Below are 10270 nucleotides of genomic sequence, written 5' to 3' on the forward strand. Positions count from 1 at the left end.
CATCCTCTCCTATCATGTATTCTAGTTTAAACAGTTGAGGCTCAAACTGAGTAGTCATTTTCCATGATGGAACAAGCATGGAAAGCCCAAAGTATGTCAGGACTAGACAAGATAGGACACAAAGTTGGTTCATTCATTCCTATCTATCTATCTATCTATCTATCTATCTATCTATCTATAGATCATGTATCTGAGAATGGAGTAATGAGACACAGGTTGCTGCTAGAGGGATGTAATTTAATTTTAGCTTTGCAAAGAGACCCTGCAGGTATTGTACTGTTCATTTTCTTGAACTAGAGCTTGTACAAATATGATCTCCATTCTTTCTTGTTTCAAGTATCAAAGAAGTCCCCCCACTGAAACAGCTTATGCAGCCTTTCACCTTGTGGGTACAGTTACTTCTTCATTCACATATTTAGGTTGAAGACAAATACATTTATAATCTGTGCACATTCTAATGGAAAATAATGGTCAGTAATTGAACACTACATAATGCCAGGTGTCTGGATAAGCAAGTGTAATTATGCTTCCTGGATTCTGCATATTTACAAGCATGCTTCTCTGCAGAGTGGGAGTTTCATTTAAGCAAATGTGAATGTATTGCTAATTTGTATTCAGGCATGGAAAGTCTACTTAAAACAGCTAAGGGTTGAATATACAGGCTATGAAAACTTGTCAAGTTTATGAGCAGTAGACTTTACATGTGAAAATTACATCATCAAATTGTCAGCATCCCCCTCTTACATTATTATGTGAATTACATACAAGACCTAATTGTAGGGACTTGAAGTGGGTCAGGCCTTCTAGCCTAGGGTAACCCTAAAACTGAGCAGGCTTCTAGTCTAGGGCAACCCTGCAGAGAGCCAACGTGAATCCTTAAATGCTTTACAAAACAAAGAAGGGCTGCCTACATAGCTTTTTGGACTCCCTCAGTAGTTTCTGCCAGCAAAATACCCCTTCCAAGTGTTAACATTCAAATATTGTCATGATTTGCCTTCAGTCTCACAACTAACTGTGGTATTGTAAGAAGAGAGAAGGAAAACAAGCATGCCCCTCCCCATTCCAGTTGAAACAGAAAGCAGCCCACCTCGTTTCTCCTGTTACTGCCACACTCTCCTCTGACGTATTGGGCAGGCAGCTCTGGTGCTGCATGGCTGTTCTGTCCCTTAAAACTAATGGCACCATTGCAGTCAAGACTATACTGTAGAGGCCACTGATTCATGTCTTTCTGTAACAATACACTGCTTGGCCCTCTTAAGACAAGGCACAACTAAGGAGTTTTTCAGGCATCTCATATCCACTTTACAATAATGGAATCCTACTATTCATATTCTTTTAAATATTATGAAAAATACAGAAACATCTAGGTGTACACGTCCAATGAAAAGTCTTCAAGTGATGCTGCATCTTGTTTGTCCTTTTAAGGCGACAATTTGCTCGTACAACATGGAACAGAAGAATACAAGACATCATTGATATTGCCTATAGTCTCCAAACGGAGAGGGTTGTAACTGAGAGGGGTCTTCTGAAAACTGAGGGCCTGCAACCAAAAACAAAACGTGTTAAGTATTCAGTGCTCTCCAGCATGTCACAACGGTTATATCTTTAGATTAAGCATTTCAGTCATTTATAGCGTATTCTGATCAGCCACAAACCTTGAACACAAACTGGGATTAATTTGTTTTCTCCCCAGTATCAGACAGTGTTGTACAGTAGGAGATAGTCAAGTATGTGGAAGTGCATAGATTAGCTTCTCAGTACTGTAACATCGTTTTGGAGGCTGAGTGGAAGGAGGCAAGGCCAGATCAGCAAGTCACACAAAGACACAGCAGGGAGCCTCCTCTGAAGGTAGGCAGTATGTGCTCCCAGAAGCCTTTCACTGTTTTCTCACAGCTCACTGATAGCTCCTTTGCAGTACACTAGCATGCTCTGACACACAGTTTGGGAATTACTGCCACATAAGTTTAAAATGAGAGTTGTCAGCTCTCTGGAATCATCATTATGTGGCTTGTGTGATCTTTGCCATGTTTTAAGTGAGACTATTAAAAGATTCCTCAACAAATATGGGCTAGCCTCTTCCCTGTATTATGCCATCTTGGTTTCCCTAGCAAACCATTCTGTTTAAGCCTCTTATGGTTTAGAATGATCATCACTTATAGAAAGAAGAGTCACTTGGATAAAGAAGAATCAGTGACATGAGTAAAGCCTCAAGGAAGCATTACTAATATCTTATATTATACTTGGAACTAAGATAAATATCTTACCATTTGGAAATTGTGCAGACGCAAACCTTGTTAATAGGATACCTGCTCCTTCAATTAAAGCTAGAAGAATTCCTCCCATAGCTGCAGATCCAACCATGGCAATTGGCCCATCTGAAAGAGGCAAAATGAGGGAAAGGGGGCTTTAATGGTGTGCCATGTTATATACCATTTCACAAACTATAAGTGTTGGAAATGTCAGGCACATTGCCAACTTTACACATTTCAGGTGGGAAAGTATATGGATAAGAAGAACTGAAGAAATAATGTGGATTGTTTAAAGAACAGGCATTCTATGATACTTTTCCTGTGTGATTTTACAGAAATGCAAGACATATAATGCAAGGATTTGCTGCTAAAGATGTAATAACATAGTATTCGCTATATGTTCTAAGTTTTATAAAACTCGTAATACTATGAAAATGAACAGTCAGAAATATGCTACCACAGAATAAAGACACAGGATTGTATTACATTTTAATAATTTGGCAAACATGAAAGTATTTTTCATTTTTAATGAGATGGTTTTTAATAAGCGGTCAGTCTGAATGAAAGTCCTTACTTCTTGCAGCTAATATGGCACCAGTTAAAGCACCACTGGTGATGGAGTTCCAAGGATCTTCTTTTCCTCTTGCTTTCACCATACTACAGTCAATCATCGAGAAGAGACCACCCCAGACAGCAAAGCTACCTATTTGAAGAGAAAACATACTTAGAATTCAGAATCGGTGACCAAAGCAACAACAGTAGTTTCCATATTTGGGTTTTGAGGTATTATTGCAATGCTCTTAGTACAGGCAGAAGATATGGAAATTTAACTTCCAACTCACAGAAGAAGCAAGGGCAATGGTTATGAAGAAACTTGTCAAAAGTTGCTCAAAAATTTAACAGCTAAAGGCACAATCCTATGCATGTTTAGATAGAACAAGTCCTACTGCTCCGAGCATCCCTCCAGTCAGCCATGCTGGCCTGGGCATGCTGGGAGTTGTGGGACAGTTTACTGTCTAAACATGCATAGGATTGTGCCCTAACTGAGGTATTGGTAAGCAAATATTCTAACATATTAATAAGCATAAATCCTGAGATAACAAGTCCCTCACTATCTATATTCTCCTTTCCTAATGGGACTCTCTGTTCACCGCACCCTCTAGCTGAGTCTGCCTTAGAATTCTACTGTCCCTTACCAGCAGCTCCTCACTGATATTCTAAAAGGGCTAGGGCATTCACTAGGATTTCACTTATTCATTTAATTGATCAGCATCCTGCTTAAGTCCTCAAATAAGCTCACAATATTAGTAAAATGCAATCCATACATTACAAGCCATACCCTTAGAACAAGAATGGACAAACTTTTCCCCCATGTGGGCTGCATTCCCTCAGAGGGAATCTGGCCAGGGCCAGAGCCACCCCACACACACTCTCTTTCATTCTCTCTTAAGATCATCACCAGCCCGCAGCTTCACTCTTTTTCTCCCTTAAGAATCTTTTCTCTCACATACACATCCATCCATCCATCCATCCATCCACACACACACACACACACACACACACATTTTGAATGCATTGCTTATTCATTAAATCTGTCTTGCTTTTATAAGATGCCCTTTTTTTCACCAGTTCTGTCACAGCAGTAGGATGTCCTATCTCTGTTAATTGATCCTGTAGTAGATTAGACTCATGCTCAAACACATGGATTGAGGAACTATTTCTATGGATTCTTAAAAATTGACCATACATTAAATTATTTCTAATGTAATGAGGATGAAAACTGTCATATGACAAATATGAATTTCTGACCATGGATTTTCTGTACACCGATGTATGGAAAGTATTTCGGTCCCTCTCCACTGTAATGTCTAGAAAATTTATGATCCTGAACCATAACAATCCTCTAAGTTTCTTCAGAATCAGTACAGGCAGAGAAAGGTTTATATTTTTCTTATGTAACACCAATGTTTGAGGCCAGTGTAACCAATTAAGGGTATTCTAACCAAATGATTTACACCAGCCCAAGACCCTTTCTGCTAATACAAACAGATGAGGTTTGTCCGTATACTGACTACAAGATAAGGTGAGTTTGTGGGCGTTAAGCAAATAATTTTCTTGAGAAAACTATGGCTCGTACAACATTATAAAATTTTTTGGTGAGTCTACGATTTGTTTGCATTTGGCACAAGAAGTAAGGGAGTAAAGCGTAGTTAAGTTGTATAGGAAAACAATTTTCTAATATGGACATTCCTAATCTCTGTTCCCTTTCCTATTTGTCTTCCTGGTCATTCAAACAAAGTTTCTTAACCGTCTCAGGCAATTTTGAAGAACAATAAATTTTCACAGGAGAAGAAATGCCTGTTGTAAGGAAAGTATTTCTGCAAAATAAGATGATGGGAGGACTTTAATTTGTCTGATTATTTCATGAAATGGTGGCATCGTATAAGGGAATTATAGTTTAGGTTTTTTCTATGAGAAGTTCTCTCTTTCAAGAGTGTGCTTTAGGGATGCCATTTTGGCAAGCTATTTACAAATAGTACACTTTCATTACTACAGAATTACTTCACGAAGCCCACCTTGTTATAAAGGTAGTTCAACACAACTTATATAATTTGCTGGGAATATGTTTATACAAAAGGTGCTGGTCAGTTTCAAGTGTGCAATATACCGTAGACAAGTCATTGGTCTGTTCTTATGTGAGGAAGTTTCTTTAATATTATAAACCAGTATTGATGTGTGTTATCTTTTAACATGACAGTTATTGCAGTTAGAGTAATCCTGATGTTCTCATTTGAAGTTTTATATGTATACAGACAATAACGAATCCTTGCACTTTGTTCTTATTTTTTGCCCTGTTGTTTTTAATATATGTAAAAGTAATGGTTTCTTGAGTTTTATGGAGATGTCAGAAGTATTAATGGGGTATAGGTTAAAATTGGCCGTTAAATTCATGTAATTTTATAGTAATTGTTTATTTTTGGTGTGTCTGAGATGTTTTTATATGTTCTAGAGTAACATAAAATAACTAAGGTGATGTATGTATACTTTTATTGTAGGCCCCGAAGAAGGAAATCAATATTTCCAAAATGCGTCAGGCCAACATAAAAGAACCATAATAAACTTTTTTCTACAGGCACCTGGGATTTCTCCATTTTCCTTTCTTCTTGTTTTCTCCTGCATATGTGCCTCCCCTCCTCTTTTTATCCTACAGAGGTGCTGTGGGCCACACGAAATGCAACCCATGGGTTCCCCACTCCTGACTTAAAACAGATGAAATCAGTCCAGCTGGAGCAGGCACTTGTTTTCTTTGCCTGCCTGCCTCCATCTGTTCATTCCCAAAGGGCAGTTCGTGGTAAATAGCCCTATGATGGGGGCAAGGACAGTCCAGTTGGAGCAGGCATCTGGTATAATCTTTGCCTCCCTCCCTCTCTCCTGGAACCTTTCCCACAGTGCAGTTGACCTTTCAAAACCAGTGGCATAGTGGTAAATTTTGAAGTACAAATGCTCATCATGACAGACCCAATACCCACACCCTCAAGGAGACTCCAAAAATGCAGGCAGCTGTGTTGATCCATCTCAACAAACCAGTTCTAGCAGTTATCATCTCCGCCAGGAGCAGGTGTTTTGGAAAGCTGGTGGGTCTTAACTGCCCATTCAACCCAAGCCACCCCAATAGAATTTGCTTTACAACAGCAAACAATATACTGTTGCCTGGAAAAATTCATCCCCCCCCCCCAGTTATTGTGACTATTGCAGCTAAGCTCAGAGGGAACACAGAATTCAGAGGGCGGGAGGGGGAATAGTGTCAGCATCTCTGCTTATTAAAAAATGAAGGTGCAACATCTTTGTGAGCCCTGACTCCATTACACCACTCTTCAAGACACACCTTAAAAGAAAAAAGCAATCCTGCAGCAAGTAGTTATTTCAATTGGGATGCAATACTGCACACATTCTTAAAATATGTGCAGGCTCCATAGAATAGTTAATTTAAGCACATGTACCTGTGCAAATGTATCTTTCATATACTGATTTTTTAAAAATTAATGTAAGCTTAATATTGTACAATAAGTCTGTACTGTAGAAGAGTTTATTTCATGAAGTACCTCAACAAAACTGGAGTGAAAGTTAAAATAAAGTCCAACAGAGGCTCACAGAGCTGAAAACTCATATTGAATGGGGCAACTTGTGTTCAGGATAAGGGAGTTACGAAGTCAACTGTGGTTGAAAACATAAAAAGCTGCAAATGACACACTGTCCATGAGGAGATAGTTCTACAAATCTGTATACTTGTGCGCTAGTACTCCATCATTTAGTTCATTTAAGAACAGTTAAGTACTGAAGGTAAGCTAAGTCCCATGAGAATTACTATCAGTTTTCCTTTTAAAACAGAATAGGAAAAGATAACATGCAAATAGTGTGATTACCTCCCAGTTGTGGTGCTCTGGTTTTAATAGCAGTCAAACTACCCCGCAACCGATAATTTACACCCTGCAAAAGAGAAAAGTACACAATTGGAGCAATGCCAACAGTTACTTTAATCTATTCACATATTATATATATTATATTTAGGATGCATTCAGCCTAATCTACAAACCTGAAACTGAGGTACTGGGTTTCAAACACTAGTCCCCCTCAAGTCCATGGAATCAAGATGACTTTAAATGCAAACACATTGATTTACCTGGTCTGTAGATGCAACAGGCCAATTCATTAAGCACTTATACAAGGGTTGGGTGACAGGAGAGCCACAGGCTGAATCTGGTTTGCCAAGGCTTTCTTCCTGCCCCACACAGCTTTCCCCTGCTGTGACGTTTCAGCTTACCCATGAGTTGCTCATTCGAGAGGGAAAGCCTTCAAAGTTCCATTACAGCCAGTAGTTTTACATTGTCTGTTCCCAAACCATAGGTATCACTGGAATTAATAGTTGTACTAAAAATAATTGCAATATGAAGGCTACTAAAAATTTAATATTTTTATACATTCCACGCTTCATTTGTTTTGACAGAAATTTGCTTTCAGCTATTTTGTCACTTTGTGTAAAACCACACACAAAAAACAGGTTTAAAAAACAACAACCCTGAATATTTGTTATATCTCCTGAACTGAATTTAAGAGGTTCTTAGCATCCAATATTTTATCTCCAAGAAGGGCCTTCCATACCTAACTCTGCCACAACGTGTAGCAGCTGACCTTGACAGGAGTTTCTCCATTAAAATAATATGAAGTTTCTTCCACCCCATTGCCTTTAATCACTGAAAAAAACACAATATAATAAAAAATCTAATCCACAAGAAATAATTTTAACTCACCACTGGGGAATTTCTGAATCCTTTGATGGCTTGAAAAATGCCACCACCAATAGCTCCCATTGTGAAGGCACCACCACAGTCATCCACTATTCTCCAAGGGCTAAATGGAAGAACACATACATTACTATACTCAGCCTTGCAAACATCACATCACTGTAATCAAATAGTTTACTTTCTAGTTCACAATCTGATTCTCTTCCTTGCTGTGGGCTGGATCCAAGGGGGCACTTAGGTATGCCCAAGAATTTAGCAACTACTTTGAATTTTACTTTAATAGCACCTAATCAACCTGCTTGCTACACTTGATTAACAGTGCATTTTTATACATGTTTACCAATAAGTCCCACTGAGTTCAATGGGGCTTACTCCCAGGTGAGTGAGTGCAGGACTGCAGCCTAACACCATAAAATGAGCTCACAGAATGGATTAATCCTACTTAAAGCTACTCCCTCACACCCCTGTCCATCCAAGGAAACCAGAAAAGATAAGCCCTTCTAGCCCACATCATCCCTGACTCATTGGCCACATTAGCTGGTAGCTGGAGTCCAACAATATCTGGAGAGTCACTGGTTCCCTACCCCTGGGTTATGTAAAACACAGTGCTGCTGCAGCTAAAAATGGCAGTCTTTAAGTTCTTCCCTTCTGTAATGTGCAATAAAACATACCCTACATCCTAATGCCAATTTCAGTTTCCGCACTGATGCTAAATGCAGCCATTAGCCAATGATGTCGGTCCAGAGAAACATATACCGCGATGACAGGAGAGGAGACCTATTTTCAGTGGCACGCCCATGGTTTTCATAAGATGTATTTCTGCCCTCAGATCCCGCTTACAAAATCCGTTCCTCCAGTGGTTCAGTCCCATGGGTGGAACAACACAATTGGATGCAAGCTAAGGAGAGTGCTGTTCTCACTCTTGTGCAACATACGTCTTGTCTGTATAGCCCGCCAATGTATTTAAACTTATAATGCAAGAGTGCATACTCTAGATCTCTTAAGACAAAACCAAAAAGGTTTCAAGCGATTCCAAGTATGCACATGTGCTTAAGAATGCAGGGCATGCCTTGCTGGGTCAGAGACCAGAGTCCACCTACTCCAGCATTCTCTGCAAGAATCCAGCAAGCAGGAAGTACTACAGTTGGATGATGCACCAGAAACTGGCCAGTCGTTCCCTGCTGGACCGTGGTCTTCTACCCAACCCAGTTACAGGCAAGTCAGGGTGGCCAAACCAAAACCGATCAGTGTAACGGAGAGATTACCACTCCCCATTATGTTCTACCTCAGCGTTCCTCAACCTAGTGCCCTTCAGATGTGTTGGGAGTACAACCCCCCTCACCTTATTAGTCATGCTGGCTGGGGACGATGTGAGTCGTAGTCCAACACATCTTAACGGCGCCAGGTTGGGGAAGGCTGTTCTACGTGGGTTGCTCCATTCTAGAAAACGAGAGGGCCGCTTTTGGCGCGGCGATCCAAAGGCCTGTCCATTCCCCCGGCTACAGGGAGCCTAAGCCCATGACTCTGCCTCGCTGGGGCCCCCGGGGTCGGCCCTTCATCCACCCACGAGGGAGCCGCGCGCCCTGGGCTGGCGGAGACCGAGGCAGGCGTCCCTCGCCGTCTCAGCCAGGAGGACATCCCGACCCCTCGTGGTCTGTGAGGGCCGCTGACCCACTCGGCCGACCGCCTCTCTCCCCCTCCCTCCAAGGTCATCGGCCCCACGGCGGGGCAGGAGAAGGGAAAGCAACGCGGCTCCGCCAACTGCCCGGCCAAGGGCCGAGCGCACCGCCCCTGAGCTCTGTCCTGTCCCTCTTCCCTCTGGAGAGAGGGAGACGGCGGCGCGGTTCCTCACCAGGGCTCGCGCGCGTACTCCTCCATCTTGGATCCCGGCTTCCTCGCGGACAGGCCGGCGACGCGCTCAGTCGGCCGGCTACCGGCATGTGCGTCACGTGGCCCCGGCGAGACTCTGAGCGCAGCCATTGGTCGCCCAGGTCGAAGGGGCTGCGCTCGAGGAAGGAGGTCGAGGGACAGAGATAGCAAAAAGGGTAGAGTGACACTAAAAAAAAAAAAGGGAGCCGCCGGTCGCCAGGAGTGGAGCGAGAGTTGCGTCGCTTTGTTATTTGGCACATCAGTTCCATCCTTCTGTCCTTCCCAGAGTAAAGTTGGGATTCGTGTGGAAGCTTAGTTCAGTTTTAGACCGAAAGTACCAGGCACGTTTGTGAAGTTGTGTGACTCCACCATTTTATATCTCTAGGTTACAAAAGAGGGGGGGCTCCTGAAGAGATAGGAAAGGGGCGAGGCTAATCCTAAAGTTAGCTGGAAATTGCACCAAAGAGATAGAAAAATTAGAATTACACATCATCGCAATTATCGGTACTTCCGGTCTCATTGATTTTTCTATTCTATTTTAATACAAAGCTGAACGTTTTGACGATATGCTATGGGTAGAACAACGCCATTATGAATCAAGATCGGCTATTTTTTTATCGAGAGTTTAGATTACGTGTCACTCTAATTTTTTTTAAATGTCTATGAGTTGTATGTGCTATGATATATGATCGTCAGCCCGGAAAAAAAAATCCTTAATTCATTTGCCGTGCGTGGCTCTTTCGGTGCTTCGTTTGCAGTGAGAACGTAACTTAATTGGAATGCTTGCTTGTATCCCTGATAGCCTCATCATCACAACCATTATTATTATTATTATTATTATTAACACAG

General features: G+C 41.5%; 1 protein-coding gene across 2 annotated transcripts; it reads right to left on the reverse strand.

The window, feature by feature from the left end:
• On the reverse strand, positions 1–9449 carry TIMM17A (translocase of inner mitochondrial membrane 17A). Of its 2 annotated transcripts, XM_084853682.1 has the most exons (7): positions 9405–9449; positions 8895–8992; positions 7559–7658; positions 6674–6737; positions 2824–2952; positions 2265–2375; positions 219–1540 (listed from the first exon to the last, which is right to left on the reverse strand). In XM_084853682.1, the coding sequence occupies exons 3-7, from the start codon at positions 7616–7618 to the stop codon at positions 1470–1472; spliced, it is 435 nt and encodes a 144-aa protein (XP_084709808.1). In that variant the 5' UTR covers positions 7619–7658; positions 8895–8992; positions 9405–9449; the 3' UTR covers positions 219–1469. The 2 variants fall into 2 exon arrangements, with proteins under 2 accessions (XP_084709807.1, XP_084709808.1); XM_084853681.1 differs by lacking the exon at positions 8895–8992 and having other exon boundaries at positions 1–1540.
• Positions 9450–10270: the final 821 nt, after the last annotated feature.

Source organism: Heloderma suspectum, chromosome 4 (genome assembly GCF_057233095.1).
Source record: "Heloderma suspectum isolate Gila_16-S chromosome 4, 16-S_ref, whole genome shotgun sequence".
NCBI lineage: Eukaryota > Metazoa > Chordata > Lepidosauria > Squamata > Helodermatidae > Heloderma > Heloderma suspectum.

Bases quoted from the DNA above. Each gene is read 5' to 3' on its own strand.
- TIMM17A (XM_084853681.1), bottom strand. From the start codon at position 9,430: ATGGAGGAGTACGCGCGCGAGCCCTG. The intron at 6,738-7,558 runs GTGAGTTAAAAT...TCTCTTTTGCAG, and splicing joins GATTCAGAAATTCCCCAGTG to GGTGTAAATTATCGGTTGCG. The intron at 2,376-2,823 runs GTAAGGACTTTC...TGCCTCTTTCAG, and splicing joins TGCCATATTAGCTGCAAGAA to ATGGGCCAATTGCCATGGTT.